An 18,496-nucleotide genomic window follows, 5' to 3' on the forward strand; every position below is an offset into this window, starting at 1 on the left:
ATTCGGCCCCCAAAGCCAAGCAGAGATAAGAATTCTCTTTGTCTAAAATTTCCTTTGTGTAATTCATGTGACGACCACCAGTGTGCGCTCCGGCCACATGGTGTCATTAACATATTCTCCATTTTGGATAACGTTAAGTTAAACCACCATCTTGAGTCTATTATTGCCACGCCTTCTCTCCCTCTCTCCTCCTATTCTGGCTCTAAATTCATAACGGCTCCGCCATCTTGTTTTGTAGTCAATCCGCCATTTTGAGAGTTTTTAGGCCTTGATTCCACGAATCATGATCGGCCTCCATCTTAGATGTGATGTCACTACGTGACTGCGTCATCGCCACGCCCCTTCTTTTTCTCTCTCTCTCGCACACACACACACACACACACACCCACACACACACACACACACACACACACACACACACAGACACTTTGATAGACACAGACAGATACACACACACAGACACATAGATGTACCAGAGGTTACATGCGTGTTCTAAATTGTCATAAGCTGCTGTTGTTATCTTTGAAATATGGGAGTTTGTTAAAATGATAAATCATTAAATAACACTAACTTTATTTCACATACACACACATAGACACACATACACAGAGAGACACTTTGACACAGACACACACACACACAGACAGACATACATAGGTAGACCGCAGGTTTTACATTTATTTTCTGAATTGTGATAAGTGCTGCTGCTGTGTTTATCTTTGAAATATTGGAGCTTGTTAAAATGATAAATCATTGAATAACATTATAACTTTATTTCCCCTTTTTAATAAATACTTTTGTAATTAAAGTATCTGTAGTCTGTGATTATTTGTGCATAAGTGTGTGATTGCAGCTGGATTATGATTGCCTGTGCTCGAACTTAGAAGCCTTCACTGTTTATTAAGTAATCGTTAATATTAAAATATTGACATTATTAATTTGACATTTATCATTATGAGACTGATAATTATAGCTTGACATCGTTGGTCCCTGGAAACCAGGGTGGTGCCCCCCTTTCTCAATTATTAATATAGATAGTATTATTCTTAAATTGATAATTTTATTGTTTTTGACTAATTATTTTCATTCTTGGTTGATAACCTTATCATTGTTAATTGATAGCTTGTACTTTCTAATTGATAATTCCTATTTTCTCATTAGTGGTTTTATTGTTATTTGATTACTGATCATCTTCAATTAATAATTTAATTATTTTTGATAGATAATTTTTATTATTTTAATAATCATATTTCATGATTATTAATAATTAGCCAACGTCAAGTCTACTCCTATTGCACAACACTCTGTTCCTTGTGTGTTATTTCTGTCTTCACTTCCTGTAGTGTGGACGGGCAAAAGCGCAGACATTTTAAGACAATGACCCACTCATCAACATTCACTTCATGATTGGTTCTTATCAGTCCTGACTCAGCTAACAGCGGTGAAGGCAAAGCTATGTAAACGCTTAATGTCAGAATATAGTTCCACCTCGTCGTCGTTCTGAAATTCACATCTTACAGCTTTGAGGTGTTTTTTGTAAACAGATGACAGGACGTACTTTGGTCTGCTCCTTCCTGAGTTGTTTGAGGACTGCCAGGTCCTCGCCGTCTTTTGCTCTTTCCTCACGCAGCTGTTCCACCACCGCAGATGTTTTGGCTATACAGCCCTTGATAGCTTGGTCTCTGCTCAGATGGGCCTCCATCATCTGTGTGGCGCACGGAGGACAAAAGATGCATTGTGGAGAAAACTCTGGAAGGGACACTGTGGAGGTTTATACTTCAGTCTCGGTCGTCACACTCACAGATTCATACAGTTGTTTGCATGTTTACGTGGCATTAACTTTGCCTGAGAAGGAAACTGTGGGCACGGTGGTGTTCAGTCCGTGGACGATGCGGTCGTCCATGGTGCACATCACCTTCAGCACCTCCTGAGAAACACACAGCGGGACACAGAGACACCCAGGAGCTTCAGGTCAACTCCAAACCATCCAAAACAAACATGTGTTTTTCATTTAAATGTATTTGAGGTGTCTCTCTGCTCTGGTGCACACATGGAAAGCCTAGGCAGAGAGAACACACCTCCACCTCCCTACCCTTCCGTGACAGAACATCTGAGGACAATGGGAGGAATTTCTGATGGTTGAGCACCTTTTTTCCAATGAACTCGTGGGTGTATCAGAGGTGTTGCCTCATCTTGATTTCCATGGAAATGATAAGCAACGATTTACTAATCAAATATAATGATGTAGTATCTCCAAATAATCACCTGTTACAAACCAAATTTTAGGTAGTTTCTTTAATAAATAATTGTTATCTCAAATGCATTACTCAAAATAATGACCTTGTCGATGAAACTAATGACAAAGTAAGTTGCGTACCATCCACCCCTCTCCCCTGCAGGTGGATGGTACGCTCCAAAACATCATGTGATCACTGACTTAAGGTGACTTCCTCGTAAAAAGAATAAAAGACGCTTCTCGTTTGTTTATTGTTATTTTAGCTGCGATCAAGAGACGTGAAGATGTCTCGTCCAGGTGGACTCTCTGAGGTTTTCGAAGCAGATGGAAAGGTCGAGTTTATCTGTGACTTGGTGAGTAGAGAAACTATTGTTCCTCTCTCTTCTCTGTGATATATTCACACATGGACAGGGTTTCTGTTTTATTGTGTTGTTCTTGTTGTTGTCACTTCTTGGTGTGTAGATGAGGACCGAGGTTGAAGCAAGGACAGGGAAGAAGTACGACATGTTCAAAGCCGAGATGTACAAGACGCATGTTGTGGTCGGGACCAACTACTTCATTAAGGTAGAAGAAGAAGAACAAGTCCTGGAGGATGAGACACACAAATCATAGAAAATATCATCTTTAAAGGGGAAGTTCACCCAAAAACATTCACTGTTAACACACTCACCACTATGACGATCCAATACAATTGAAGTAATTGGTGACTACTTCTTCAAACGTTAAAAAAAACTACAGAAAACATAAAAGCGAACTTGAATGTCTGTAAGCCCAGACATTCAAGTTCGGTAGCGGAATTGGATTTGGCTGCAACACTGTTTACTTACTGATACTAACTGATATCCACTGAGGTGCCAGTGTTATAGAAGAAGATGACACAATGCTGCTGTTTACAGGGAGACATTCAACGACTAGATATTGCACCTAGTGGAACCAGATGTTTTTCTCAGAGGAGCAACACGAAGATGAACTCACATTCATCGGGTCAACACAAAATCTAACTCTTGTATCCTTGCAGGTCTATGTGGGAGGAGATGATCATGTTCATCTCAGCGTCTACCAAAAACTGCCATGTGATGGAGGAACCCTTGAGCTGACTGAGATTCAGCAAGGCAAAAGCCACCACGACCCCATTGAGATGAAAATGAAAAGGGAGGTAAGTCAACATGTATATGTATTACACTACATTAATTGAGCTGTATCTAGGTGTATATTAATAATAATAATGTGCCAGGTACAGGGGAGGTTTGGTACATTTAACAGTATACTACAACTACTACTACTAGTTCTACTTCTACTACAACTACTATTACTACTTCTACTTATTATAATAATAACAATAATACTAACATGGATAACCTTTTAAGAACATGTTTAAATGAACTTTTTGTCTGAGATGAACATTCCTCATTTGTCCCTTTTCGACAAATTTGTTGATGTAAAATTCTTTTTTGTGTTTAAAATTGTTTTAATATATATTGTCCAGCTCTATACCATTATCTCTATTATTAAACTACGGATGATCAAATGTGTTTTCCCGGCAGTTTGGTGGTTTAGGTTTTTTTCCGTGGGGGGTGATAGGGTGGTGCCAGCATTATCTTCTTTCTTAGGACCAAAAATGTCTAGCTTCACCCCTGAACACAAATCCATGCATTTGTGAACCGCTTTGAATCGTATTTTGTCTGTAAACTTGCAATACCTGTTTCGGTCTTGGTTGAACACCTGTTTTCCAATGAACTCGTGGGTGTATCAGAGGTGTTGCTTTATCTTGATTTCCATGGAAATGATAAGCAATGATTTACTAATCAAATATAATGATGTAGTATCTCCAAATAACGACCTGTTACAAACCAAATTTTAGATGACAGGTGCATATACTGAAGCTCGCAAAGCAGATGGGGAAATCCAGAAGATCAGTGACGCTGTGAGTATAGAAACCATTGTTCCTCTCTGTTCTCTACGATCTATTCACATATGGAAAGGGTTTGTTTCATTGTGTTTTTGTTGTTGTTGTCACTTCTTGGTGTGTAGATGAAGCACGAGGTTGAAGCAAGGACAGGGAAGATCTACCCCATCTTCAAAGCCAAGTTGTACAGGACGCAGGTTGTGGCCGGGATCAACTACTTGATTAAGGTAGAAGAAGAAGAACAAGTCCGAGACGATGAAATAGACACACCATAGAAAATATCATCTTTAAAGGGACAGTTCACCCAAAAATGAACATTCACTCTTAACACACTCACCACTATGACGATCCAATACATTTGAAGTAATTGGTGACTACTTCTTCAAACGTTAAAGAAAACTACAGAAAACATAGAGGCCTCCATGCTGCTCCTGTGGTCTCATGTATAGTGTCTGTAAGCCCAGACATTCAAGTTCGGTAGCGGAATTGGATTTGGCTGCAACGCTGTTCACTTTCTGATACGCGTGTGTACTTAGTGTTGAGGTCATCAAGGTAAAGGTTTAATGCTCCACTGAGGTGCCATTGTTATAGAAGAAGATAACACAATGAGATTTCGATAACAGAGGACCAGTCAAACCTCCAGTGAGGAGAAACTCAGAGAGAGCAGCAAGTGCAACAGATAACTTGTTTACAGAGCACATCAAAAGAACAACATTTAAAACGACCAACCTCCATAAATGACGTGGGAAATGTGGATGAATGCTTTATTTTTTTTTTCATGTATTGGTGGAGGCGATTGACGATTTGGTTTGTGTGTGTGAAAATCACAGGATGGAAACATACTGCCTGACTCATAAAGTATAATTTTCAATGCAGCAGGCTGCTGTTTACAGGGAGACATTCAACGACTTAATGGTAAACTTAGTGGAACCAGATGTTTTTCTCAGAGGAGCAAAATGAAGATGAACTCACATTCATCTGGTGAACACAAACTCTAACTCTTGTTTCCTTGCAGGTCCAAGTGGGAGAAGAAAAATACGATCATCTCCAGATTTTCCAAGCACTGCCATGTGATGGAGGAACCCTTGATCTGACTGGCATTCAGCAAGGCAAAAGCTCCGACGACCCCCTTGTGCCTTTCTAGAGGGACCACAAACCAAACAAAGCATCCTATCAGTGCCTACAGGCTGTTCAATCAAATAATCTCACATTAACCCGGCTCTGTATCAAACAATGTTAACCTACATCTAATTATAAACTGTCTTAGTAGTGTAGCTCATGATGTAAGAAGAATGTCAAAAAAAATGTGTATGCCGTGAATTAAATAAAATATAATTGAATAAATCAGATTTGTTCTTGCTTTTGTTTCTGTGCGGGCGGGGGGTGGGTGGGTTAGGCCCAGCACAGACAGGGGCACTCAGAGAACACTTATTGTTATTAGTATAAATTAGTTCATGTTATTAAAGTATTTATTAACAAGTTATAAATGAAATATACTTGGGGTTCATTTCTCCAGGAAAGCCTTTATCTTTCAGCCTCTCTCTGTTCAATGCTTGTTTCGGTCTTGCTTGATTTCCAGTCAGCAGAACAGAAGCGTGGGTCTTAGAGCTCTGGGTGTTTTTCAGTATCCACAATAAGTTTTGTATCATCAACCCTTGATGAGTGGTCCGAAATGGGAAGAGTTATTTACCAGTGTGTGTGAGAGAGAGACAGAGACAGAGATTTGATTTTTGAACCCTTTATTTTCAAAATTTATACAAAAGTACTGTTAATGAATGGATACGAACAGTACGTTCAGAACAATATTAAAACCTACTCAGAAAGTCATATTAAAAATTAAAACATCCTCAACCACAGAACATACTACATCATTAAAACACCACTTTTTGATGAACCCATCCATGTCCTTCATTTCTTTAAAAAACCTAAAATCTACCCAGACTCTTGCTTTCAGTAGAGAAATAAAAACAGGAAGAGCTTCTTGTCCTGCCCTGTCCTATACTCTGTTCTTCCTGCTGCTGTAAGTTGACATCTTAGCTTCCCCTACCATCCAATTTAAAAGTTCCCATTTGTCTTTATTTGTTTTCTTATATCCTGCTCCTAAAATGAAGGCCCTTTTACTCCATGTCTCACCAAACTGTTTAAAAACCTTCTGCAGTGTATTAAAAAGGTCTAAAAGTCTTTTACATTCATAAAAAACATGGAAAACTGTCTCTGTTTCTCCACAAAACGGGCAATTGCACTTGACTGTTGGATTGATTTTTGATATAAAACTGTTGACCGCTATGGCTCCGTGTAAAATCCTCCACTGCAGGTCGCCAGTCCTCATCCTTAAAGGTGATTTGTATAAAACCCTCCACACTGGTTTGTCCTTGCTGTCCAGATCCAGTCTCTTCCTCCCCACTGTGTCAGGCCTCACATCCAGCTTAGTTTTGTTCAGGGTTAAAACACAACATTCATACATGGCTCTCCCTTTGGCTGTGTACAGGTCCAGTTGTTTCCATTCAGTTTTATTTAAAAAAGGTCCTGAGAGCCCATCCAGATTTGGGTTAAAACCTAGCTCCTGAAAACGGGTCGCTGTCATCAGGGGTTTCCGTTCCAGCAGAATAATCCTTTAGCATCTTCACCTCCTCGCCCGTGAGTCTCTTAATCCATTCGTTTAAAATGTGTTCTGCCTGTCGCCTGGATCTCTGCCCGATGAGGGACGCCACCGCCGGGATGTTGTTAAGTCCAGGACCTGCTGCATGGACCATCGTCTTCAAGGTTACAACTCCGGCGGTGCACAGCATGCTGGTGAGGCCTGGTGTGGAGCTGCTCTGGACATCCAGCCTGGCTCCGTTGATCAGCGGCTCTTCTAAAAGCCAGTGCAGAGAGTTTGTAGGTTCCAGCCTTTTCCAATTAAAAAGGTTCCATGTCTTAAAAAGTGACTGATGAAAAGGAGATAATCCATACAGTTTAAACAGCTTAAAATCCATTAAGAACAGTGGCATGTCTAAAACCAGCCCAGTTGCCCCCCTCAGGATGCTGCTTGTTACTTGTCTCCAAACAACATCCTGTGGACCTAAGAGATACTTCTGTAAAAACTGTAATCTAAAAGTGGATATTCTGCTTTGGATATGCACCAGCCCTTGCCCCCCCTCCTCCTTTGGTAAAAACAACACACACTGGGGCACCCAGTGCAACCTGTCCCAAAAGAAGTCTGTTAAGATTGCTTGTGTTTTCTGAATCAATCCTTTCGGAGGTTCCATGCATGCCAGCCGATGCCACAGAGCAGAAGCTACCAGGTTGTTTATTATCAGGGTTCTGCCTCTATATGACAATTGTGGTTTCAGCCATTTCCACTTGTTGAGCCTCCCTTTCATTTTGTCCACCACTCCCTCCCAGTTCTTCTGAACCATGGACTCATTGCCAACATAAACCCCCAGGTACTTGAGACCATCTCTCCTCCACATCAGCCCCCCCGGCAGACTGGGTAAACCCCCCTCCCACCTTCCAACTGCTAGCGCTTCACTTTTCCCCCAGTTCACTCGAGCAGCTGACATGATTTTAAAATCACTGACAATTTTTCCCAGTTCTTGGATGTCCTCCTGATTTTTTACAAAGACGATGATGTCGTCTGCATATGCTGATAAAATGTGGCTTTTTTAAAAATCATTTAAAATCAACCCTTCAATTTTAGTTCTTATCTTACTCAGCATGGGTTCAATAGAAAGTGCGTATAACATCCCTGAGAGCGAGCAGCCCTGTCTCACCCCCCTGTGCACTTTGAAAGGTGCACTCAGGCCTCCATTGATCTTCAGTACACTCTCAATGTCTTGATACAAAACCTTGATCATAGCTAAGAGACCTGGGCTGAGGCCAAACCTCTCCAGAGTCTTCCAGAGGTAAAGGTGCTCAACCCTATCAAAAGCCTTTTCCTGGTCCAGAGAAATGAGACCAGCTTTTATGCCTAATGAACTAGAGAAGTCCACAATATCCCGAATTAAGGACACATTGTCCAGAATAGACCGACCAGGCACACAGTAGGTCTGGTCTTGATGGATCACTTCTCCCATCACCTCTCTCAGACGGTTTGCCAGAGCTTTGGAGAGGATCTTATAGTCTGTGCATAACAGCGACACCGGACGCCAGTTCTTAATCTCCTGAAGGTCTCCTTTCTTTGGTAGGAGAGTTATCACTGCCCTCCTGCAGCTTGTCGGCAACACCAAGTCTCTAAAACTTTCGTTAAAAACAGTTAAAAGATCTTTCCCCATCTCATTCCAGAACTCTTTAAAAAACTCTACTGGAATGCCGTCGATGCCCGGGGCCTTCCCCCCCCCCCCCCCATGCTCTGCAGAGCCGTGTAGAGTTCCTGCATCGACAGGGGACCGCCCAACCCAGTGTTCACATCTTGAGGGACTTTAGGTAGCGCTCCACAGAATGATTCGTACAGGGAATTGTTCTCAGTATTCAGTTTTGTACAGATCCTTATAAAAACTCACGGCTCTCTTCCGGATCTCCTTGCTGTCTCTGAGTTCTTCTCCTTCAGGAGATCGCAGAGTGTGGATGATCCTGCTTTGTCCATTCTTCTTCTCCAGTCCAAAAAAGAATTTGGTCGGTGCATCCATAAGCGCTGCCGTCTGGAAACGTGACCTGACCAGCGCCCCTTGAGCCTTAGTGCCCAGTAGGTCTTTAAGAGCAGATTTTTTAGACTTGAGATCTTTAATATAATCTCGATTTCCTGTGGAATCTATTAAATTCAGCACCACCATAATTTCTGTCTCCAGATCCTCCATAGATCTGGTTATGTCTCTTGTAACATTGAGGGTATACTGTTGACAGAGCTGCTTTATCTCAACTTTCCCACAGTCCCACCACAGCTTTAAAGAAATAAAATCATTCTTTCTTTCTTTAAAACCGCTCCAAAAAAACTTAAAAACATCCTTAAAATGTGCATCACATAAAAGAGACGTGTTAAAATGCCAGTATGCGCTTCTGGACTTTAACTTAGAGATAAAAACGTTACATACTACAAGCGCGTGATCTGTAAAACCAACTGGGAGTATACTGCACTTTCTGAAGATCCTAAAACTATGTTTAAAACAATAAAACCGGTCCAACCTCGCCATGGAAATGAGATTCCCTCGGCAATGAGTCCAGGTGTATTGTCTCTTATTTTCATTAATTCTTCTCCAAACATCACACAGCTCATGGGCCTGCAGCAGCTGCCTCAGAGCACTCTGGGATGCTCTGTGGGGCTCCATGTGATTTCTGTCTAAAACATCATTTTCTGTACAGTTAAAATCTCCTCCTAAAAATAAAAAATCATCAATTTTTATTTTGCTTAAAACTGTGTCTAAAACCTTTAAAAAACAGACTCTATCAGGTCCTGAGACCGGAGCATAAACATTTTTAAAAACAAAATAAAATTTCCTCGACCTTTGCCCTCACCACCAGTAGCCTGCCCTCCACCACCTCTTCCACTTCTAAAGACTCTGGTGCAAAGCTCCTGGAGAAAATGATGCCCACCCCCCCACTGGTTGTGCTAAGGTGGCTCAGGACCACCTGTCCCTCCCACTCTCTTTTCCAGTCACTCTCAATTTTTGGGTCACTATGTGTTTCTTGTAAGAATGTCACTTCAGTTCTTTTCATTTCTATTTGCTGGAACATCAGTGACCTCTTCGCAGGGTCCCTGGCTCCATTTATGTTTAGCGAACTGATGCTTAAAAGACTCATATTGTATAATATAAAAAAGAACTGATTGGTAATCAGGATGTTCACCTTTATTCATCATCATCATCATTATTTTTCTGTTGTCTAATTTTATGAACAATCTTCTTTAATCTATACATCTCCTGGTCAGTAAAACCTCCCCTGCCTTTGCTGCTCATGTGCAGCCGGGCAGAGGTTGAAAACTGTTCTGTATCAGAGAAGTAATCCTCTATCTTTAAACCCTTCATGTTTTTTGTTTTTTGAAGAAACACTTTCATCTTCGCCGCACTGTAGCTTCTTGTGCCCTTCTGGCTTCCTGCCCTGAATTCGGAGGATTCACTGTCAGCAGAGTCTGTCTCCATGCTTGACTCAGACTCTGCTGCTCCTCTCCCTCCTTTCTTCCCGGTCCCTTTTTTAGCTTTTGAGCTACCACTGTTGCTCCTGGTCTTTCTTTTTAGACGAGGAACTTTAAGCACCTCCTCGTCTCTCTCCATGTCAATATCGCTTACTTGGTCCTGTGGGACCCCCCCTGTCTTCTCCTTTTCCCCTTCATCTACCTGGACCGCCCTTGTCCCCTTCTGCCCTTTCTTACACTCCTGACCTTCCTTTGGGACCTCCCTTGTCCCCTCCTTACACACCTGTCCTTCCTTTGGGACCTCCTCTGTCCCTTCCTCACTCACCTGTCCTTCCTTTGGGACCTCCCCTGTCCCTTCCTCACTCACCTGTCCTTCCTTTGGGACCTCCCCTGTCCCCTCCTTACACACCTGTACTTCCTTTGGGACCTCCCCTGTCCCTTCCTCACTCACCTGTCCTTCCTTTAGACCTCCCCTGTCCCCTCCTTACACACCTGTACTTCCTTTGGGACCTCCCCTGTCCCTTCCTCACTCACCTGTCCTTCCTTTAGACCTCCCCTGTCCCCTCCTTACACACCTGTACTTCCTTTGGGACCTCCTCTGTCCCTTCCTCACTCACCTGTCCTTCCTTTGGGACCTCCCCTGTCCCCTCCTCACTCGCCTGACTCTCCGGTTGGACTCCACTTGTCCCCTCCTCACTCGCCTGACTCTCCGGTTGGACTCCACTTGTCCCCTCCTCACTCGCCTGTCCCTCCTGCTGGACCCCCCCTGTCCCCTCCTGCTGTTCCTCAGTGTCAGCTGTTTTATTTATCTGAGGACAACCTTTTGCTTGGTGTCCTTCCTTCCCACAGCTGAAACACTTTGTATTATTAGATGTTACAAAAATAACATAATCGAACTCATCCACACTGATTTTGAACACCAGGTTCAGGTCCTCAGTCCTATTATTAAGAATCATAAATAGATGTCTTCTGTGGGACACCACGTGCTTTAACAGAGGGGACTTACATCCCGAGGACACTTTTTTTACCTGAGACATTATCTTCCCGTGTCTCGATAATTCCCTTAACAATGTCTCATCTCTGATAAACGGGGGGACATTGGACAGCGTCACTTTTACCGCCGGTGTGGCGAGAGGCAGAACAGACACGAACGTGTCGTTCACTTCAATCCCGTTCGCCACCACCGTGTTCACCTTATCTACACAATCCGCTCATTTACCGTCACCAGCTCTCAGCTCACACACATTCAACCACCACACTCCAGAGACAGAGAGAGAGAGAGAGAGAGAGAGAGAGAGAGAGAGAGATAGAGAGAGAGAGAGAGAGAGAGAGAGACAGACAGAGACTACTGCCCATCACCTGAAGTTCTTTACATTAAATTTTAACTGCAGCGTTTGTGAGGTTTCTGTGACTAATGCATTTCCCTGTATAAATCTAGTCCCATGACTCTGACCAAATACTTCATTAAATGTAAGTGATTGTCACAGAGAAAGAAATGTGAGAAGATGGAAATGTGAACAATGTAACACAACAGATCTTTAAAAGATAATAAAATAACACCCAATGGAAATAAGGATGACAACCTGACAGGCACTGACAGACAGTGAGGCCCTATTGAAATTGTAAGGATAATTTTTTTTTCAGGCAAATTATTGGCTTTTTGAGGTCTTTAACATGCTAAAATTCTATGCTAAAAACCATTATCTATTTGCAGATAATAAGAAAGTGGTAAAAATGTAAGTATTCTGGAGGAATTTTCAAGGGGCGTGGCAAAATGGCTCAACGGTGCCCCCCGATACCCCGGAACATGTTTACATTGACCGATTGTCACGATCTGGCAGTTTATATTTTGCAGTGTAAATTGTAAAAGTGTTTTCTGTTTATCTGGTAGAGCTCTGTTGTTTATGTTCAAAGTGTTTTCATGTTTTCACACTCTGTGTTTCTGTTTCCTGTTTTATTTTGTAGTCTATGTTCCTTGTGTGTTATTTCTGTCTTCACTTCCTGTAGTGTGGACGGGCAAAAGCGCAGACATTTTAAGACAATGACCCACTCATCAACATTCACTTCATGATTGGTTCTTATCAGTCCTGACTCAGCTAACAGCGGTGAAGGCAAAGCTATGTAAACGCTTAATGTCAGAATATAGTTCCACCTCGTCGTCGTTCTGAAATTCACATCTTACAGCTTTGAGGTGTTTTTTGTAAACAGATGACAGGACGTACTTTGGTCTGCTCCTTCCTGAGTTGTTTGAGGACTGCCAGGTCCTCGCCGTCTTTTGCTCTTTCCTCACGCAGCTGTTCCACCACCGCAGATGTTTTGGCTATACAGCCCTTGATAGCTTGGTCTCTGCTCAGATGGGCCTCCATCATCTGTGAGGCGCACGGAGGACAAAAGATGCATTGTGGAGAAAACTCTGGAAGCAGGGGTGGACTGGCCATCTGGCATACCGGGCATAATCCCGGTGGGCCGTTGACCCAATGTGGGCCGGTCTGGTCCGCTATGTTGTTGTTTTGTTTTTTTTCTCTTCTTCCTCTCTAAATTCCCTCCAATTGGGCCGGCCAATTGGCTACAGAGGGCTAGCAGTGTGTTGCCAGCATCGACACATATTATTGGTCTATTGTTTGTCATTGTCAATCAATCATGGGCTGACAGGCTCAGAGAGCCCTGACAGTGCTGTCAATCACAACACAAACCGGGGGCGGGGGGGGCGGGACCTCATGGCATTGGCGGGGGGAGTCGCGGGACTGGCTGCTGCTGAGACAGAAACTTAACTTAATGGATAATAAGAGTAAAAAAACGCCCGGGTGGCGCTGAGAAGCATCGGGAAAAAAAGCTGAAGTCTCTGGAGGTGGAGGCTGCTAAATGTGCCAAACTGACGGACCTATGTGGTGCCGGGTTCACCAGCCCAGCAGCAGCAGGTGCGCCGGGAGACGAGCGAGGAGGACTCGACAATGATGAGCGAGTGGAGGCAGACATGTGAGCGCGCATTTTCAATTTTCAATACATTCTCCAAACTGGCTCGTTACTTGAGCAGCGGAGGTTGGCGTCGCACGCCTCTACCCACGGCGCACCCCTCTCTCTCTCTCTCTCTCTCTCTCTCTCTCTCTCTCTCTCTCTCTCTCTCTCTCTCTCTCTCACTCGCTGCCCCCTCCCTCCTGAGATGTGCAGGTCCGGTGGCGTGTTTGCCGTTGGGGGGGGGGGGGGGGGGGGTGCAGCGCGAGAGGTTGGTCTATCCCTCCGCAGGTTCACCTTCAGAAATCTTGTTACGACTTTTACTTCCTCTAGAATAGGATAAGAGATAGTGTCTTATTTTGTGTGCCTATAGTATAGTGGTTATACTGTGGTTTATTAATGTTCTTGGGCAGACACAAGAGGCACTTGTTTATAGTTAATTAGAAGTTCAGATGCACTGGTCCATTACTATTTGAACCTCAGCATCTAGGGTTCAAAATTGGTAAAATTATACATTATATGCACATTGTTGTTGTAATTTTTCAGTCAGTTGAGATAAATCTTGAGGAGAAACATTTTGGGTTGTTTTGTGTCTGTATAGGACTACTATAAAAAGAGCTTTGCATTTTTAATTTTAGTTCTTGTACTTTTGATACTTAAGTACATTTCAACACCAGATACTTTTGATACTTAAGTACTTTTAATATGAGCTACTTTAAGACATTTAGAAGACATAAGTTACGTCAATTTAATGGCAGATGTGCTCGGCTAATTATGTGGGCCGGTCTGAGCCAAAAAATGCCCGGGCCGTTTTGTTCTCCCAGTCCAGCCCTGTCTGGAAGGGACACTGTGGAGGTTTATACTTCAGTCTCGGTCGTCACACTCACAGATTCATACAGTTGTTTGCATGTTTACGTGGCATTAACTTTGCCTGAGAAGGAAACTGTGGGCACGGTGGTGTTCAGTCCGTGGACGATGCGGTCGTCCATGGTGCACATCACCTTCAGCACCTCCTGAGAAACACACAGCGGGACACAGAGACACCCAGGAGCTTCAGGTCAACTCCAAACCATCCAAAACAAACATGTGTTTTTCATTTAAATGTATTTGAGGTGTCTCTCTGCTCTGGTGCACACATGGAAAGCCTAGGCAGAGAGAACACACCTCCACCTCCCTACCCTTCCGTGACAGAACATCTGAGGACAATGGGAGGAATTTCTGATGGTTGAGCACCTTTTTTCCAATGAACACATGTGGGTGTATCAGAGGTGTTTACTCATCTTGATTTCCATGGAACTGATAAGAAATGATTTACTAATCAAATATAATGATGTGTAGTATCTCAAATTAATGACTTGTTACAAACCAATAATAAGTTAATTTATTAAATAAATATTGCTAGCTCAAAACCATTACTCACCTAACCTACTGTTTGAGGTGAACATTCGTTTCCTCACTTTGAGTTGATTCGATGTTTTGGTTTCAATGCATGTGTTGAATTCACAGGCTTTATGAAAATCATGATCGATTGTCCCCAAGTGTGTTTCCAGTGCACCTTCTTGCATTTTGTTATTGACACACAAGTCTAAAAAAAAGCTAAGTCTAAAACCTACTGTGATATTTTTACTTTATTGGGTTACCACTGCAAAGGATTTTTGATGCACAACTTGAAAACACATCAGAGCAGATGGATTGAAACCCACCTTCTCACTCATAAACATGACGCCAGCATCATCTTCTTTCTTAGGACCAAAAATGTCTGGCTTCGCCCCTGAAAACACCTCCATGCACTTGTGAAGCGCTTTGAATCGTCTTTTGTCTGTAAACTTGCAATGACTGTTTCGGTCTTGGTTGAACACCTGTTTTCCAATGAACACATGTGGGTGTATCAGTGGTGTTGCCTTATCTTGATTTCCATGGAACTGAAAACAAATAATCTCACATTAACCCGGCTCTGTATCAAACAATGTTAACCTACATCTAATTATAAACTGTCTTAGTAGTGTAGCTCATGATGTAAGAAGAATGTCAAAAAAAATGTGTATGCCGTGAATTAAATAAAATATAATTGAATAAATCAGATTTGTTCTTGCTTTTGTTTCTGTGCGGGCGGGGGGTGGGTGGGTTAGGCCCAGCACAGACAGGGGCACTCAGAGAACACTTATTGTTATTATTATAAATTAGTTCATGTTATTAAAGTATTTATTAACAAGTTCTAAATGAAATATACTTGGGGTTCATTTCTCCAGGAAAGCCTTTATCTTTCAGCCTCTCTCTGTTCAATGCTTGTTTCGGTCTTGCTTGATTTCCAGTCAGCAGAACAGAAGCGTGGGTCTTAGAGCTCTGGGTGTTTTTCAGTATCCACAATAAGTTTTGTATCATCAACCCTTGATGAGTGGTCCGAAATGGGAAGAGTTATTAACCAGTGTGTGTGAGAGAGAGACAGAGAGAGAGAGAGAGAGAGAGAGAGAGAGAGAGAGAGAGAGAGAGAGAGACTACTGCCCATCACCTGAAGTTCTTTACATTAACTTTTAACTGCAGCGTTTGTGAGGTTTCTGTGACTAATGCATTTCCCTGTATAAATCTAGTCCCATGACTCTGACCAAATACTTCATTAAATGTAAGTGATTGTCACAGAGAAAGAAATGTGAGAAGATGGAAATGTGAACAATGTAACACAACAGATCTTTAAAAGATAATAAAATAACACCCAATGGAAATAAGGATGACAACCTGACAGGCACTGACAGACAGTGAGGCCCTATTGAAATTGTAAGGATAATTTTTTTTTCAGGCAAATTATTGGCTTTTTGAGGTCTTTAACATGCTAAAATTCTATGCTAAAAACCATTATCTATTTGCAGATAATAAGAAAGTGGTAAAAATGTAAGTATTCTGGAGGAATTTTCAAGGGGCGTGGCAAAATGGCTCAACGGTGCCCCCCGATACCCCGGAACATGTTTACATTGACCGATTGTCACGATCTGGCAGTATATATTTTGCAGTGTAAATTGTAAAAGTGTTTTCTGTTTATCTGGTAGAGCTCTGTTGTTTATGTTCAAAGTGTTTTCATGTTTTCACACTCTGTGTTTCTGTTTCCTGTTTTATTTTGTAGTCTCTGTTCCTTGTGTGTTATTTCTGTCTTCACTTCCTGTAGTGTGGACGGGCAAAAACACAGACATTTTAAGACAATGACCCACTCATCAACATTCACTTCATGATTGGTTCTTATCAGTCCTGACTCAGCTAACAGCGGTGAAGGCAAAGCTATGTAAACGCTTAATGTCAGAATATAGTTCCACCTCGTCGTCGTTCTGAAATTCACATCTTACAGCTTTGAGGTGTTTTTTGTAAACAGATGACAGGACGTACTTTGGTCTGCTCCTTCCTGAGTTGTTTGAGGACTGCCAGGTCCTCGCCGTCTTTTGCTCTTTCCTCACGCAGCTGTTCCACCACCGCAGATGTTTTGGCTATACAGCCCTTGATAGCTTGGTCTCTGCTCAGATGGGCCTCCATCATCTGTGTGGCGCACGGAGGACAAAAGATGCATTGTGGAGAAAACTCTGGAAGGGACACTGTGGAGGTTTATACTTCAGTCTCGGTCGTCACACTCACAGATTCATACAGTTGTTTGCATGTTTGCTTGGCATTAACTTTGCCTGAGAAGGAAACTGTGGGCACGGTGGTGTTCAGTCCGTGGACGATGCGGTCGTCCATGGTGCACATCACCTTCAGCACCTCCTGAGAAACACACAGCGGGACACAGAGACACCCAGGAGCTTCAGGTCAACTCCAAACCATCCAAAACAAACATGTGTTTTTCATTTAAATGTATTTGAGGTGTCTCTCTGTTCTGGTGCACACATGGAAAGCCTAGGCAGAGAGAACACACCTCCACCTCCCTACCCTTCCGTGACAGAACATCTGAGGACAATGGGAGGAATTTCTGATGGTTGAGCACCTTTTTTCCAATGAACACATGTGGGTGTATCAGAGGTGTTTACTCATCTTGATTTCCATGGAACTGATAAGAAATGATTTACTAATCAAATATAATGATGTGTAGTATCTCAAATTAATGACTTGTTACAAACCAATAATAAGTTAATTTATTAAATAAATATTGCTAGCTCAAAACCATTACTCACCTAACCTACTGTTTGAGGTGAACATTCGTTTCCTCATTTTGAGTTGATTCGATGTTTTGGTTTCAATGCATGTGTTGAATTCACAGGCTTTATGAAAATCATGATCGATTGTCCCCAAGTGTGTTTCCAGTGCACCTTCTTGCATTTTGTTATTGATACACAAGTCTAAAAAAAAGCTAAGTCTAAAACCTACTGTGATATTTTTACTTTATTGGGTTACCACTGCAAAGGATTTTTGATGCACAACTTGAAAACACATCAGAGCAGATGGATTGAAACCCACCTTCTCACTCATAAACATGACGCCAGCATCATCTTCTTTCTTAGGACCAAAAATGTCTGGCTTCGCCCCTGAAAACACCTCCATGCACTTGTGAAGCGCTTTGAATCGTCTTTTGTCTGTAAACTTGCAATGACTGTTTCGGTCTTGGTTGAACACCTGTTTTCCAATGAACACATGTGGGTGTATCAGTGGTGTTGCCTTATCTTGATTTCCATGGAACTGAAAACAAATAATCTCACATTAACCCGGCTCTGTATCAAACAATGTTAACCTACATCTAATTATAAACTGTCTTAGTAGTGTAGCTCATGATGTAAGAAGAATGTCAAAAAAAATGTGTATGCCGTGAATTAAATAAAATATAATTGAATAAATCAGATTTGTTCTTGCTTTTGTTTCTGTGCGGGCGGGGGGTGGGTGGGTTAGGCCCAGCACAGACAGGGGCACTCAGAGAACACTTATTGTTATTATTATAAATTAGTTCATGTTATTAAAGTATTTATTAACAAGTTCTAAATGAAATATACTTGGGGTTCATTTCTCCAGGAAAGCCTTTATCTTTCAGCCTCTCTCTGTTCAATGCTTGTTTCGGTCTTGCTTGATTTCCAGTCAGCAGAACAGAAGCGTGCGTCTTAGAGCTCTGGGTGTTTTTCAGTATCCACAATAAGTTTTGTATCATCAACCCTTGATGAGTGGTCCGAAATGGGAAGAGTTATTAACCAGTGTGTGTGAGAGAGAGACAGAGAGAGAGAGAGAGAGAGAGAGAGAGAGAGAGAGAGAGAGAGAGAGAGAGAGAGAGACAGACTACTGCCCATCACCTGAAGTTCTTTACATTAAATTTTAACTGCAGCGTTTGTGAGGTTTCTGTGACTAATGCATTTCCCTGTATAAATCTAGTCCCATGACTCAGACCAAATACTTCATT

At 42.2% G+C, this 18,496-nt stretch overlaps 1 protein-coding gene across 1 annotated transcript; it reads left to right on the forward strand.

The window, feature by feature from the left end:
* Nucleotides 1-2,520: 2,520 nt before the first annotated feature.
* LOC133018190 (cystatin-B-like) lies at nt 2,521-5,286 on the forward strand. The gene is made up of 5 exons (XM_061084509.1): nt 2,521-2,589; nt 2,699-2,800; nt 3,255-3,392; nt 4,268-4,369; nt 5,158-5,286. Exons 1-5 carry the CDS (start codon nt 2,521-2,523, stop codon nt 5,284-5,286), a joined length of 540 nt encoding a protein of 179 aa, XP_060940492.1.
* The last annotated feature ends 13,210 nt before the right edge of the window (nt 5,287-18,496 follow it).

This window comes from Limanda limanda, chromosome 13, assembly GCF_963576545.1.
Source record: "Limanda limanda chromosome 13, fLimLim1.1, whole genome shotgun sequence".
Classification (NCBI taxonomy): Eukaryota; Metazoa; Chordata; class Actinopteri; order Pleuronectiformes; family Pleuronectidae; genus Limanda; species Limanda limanda.

Coding starts and splice junctions, on each gene's coding strand:
- LOC133018190 (XM_061084509.1), top strand. CDS start 2,521: ATGTCTCGTCCAGGTGGACTCTCTGAGGTTTTCGAAGCAGATGGAAAG. Junction 2,590..2,698: donor TCGAGTTTATCTGTGACTTG/GTGAGTAGAGAA, acceptor CTTGGTGTGTAG/ATGAGGACCGAGGTTGAAGC. Junction 3,393..4,267: donor AGATGAAAATGAAAAGGGAG/GTAAGTCAACAT, acceptor CTTGGTGTGTAG/ATGAAGCACGAGGTTGAAGC.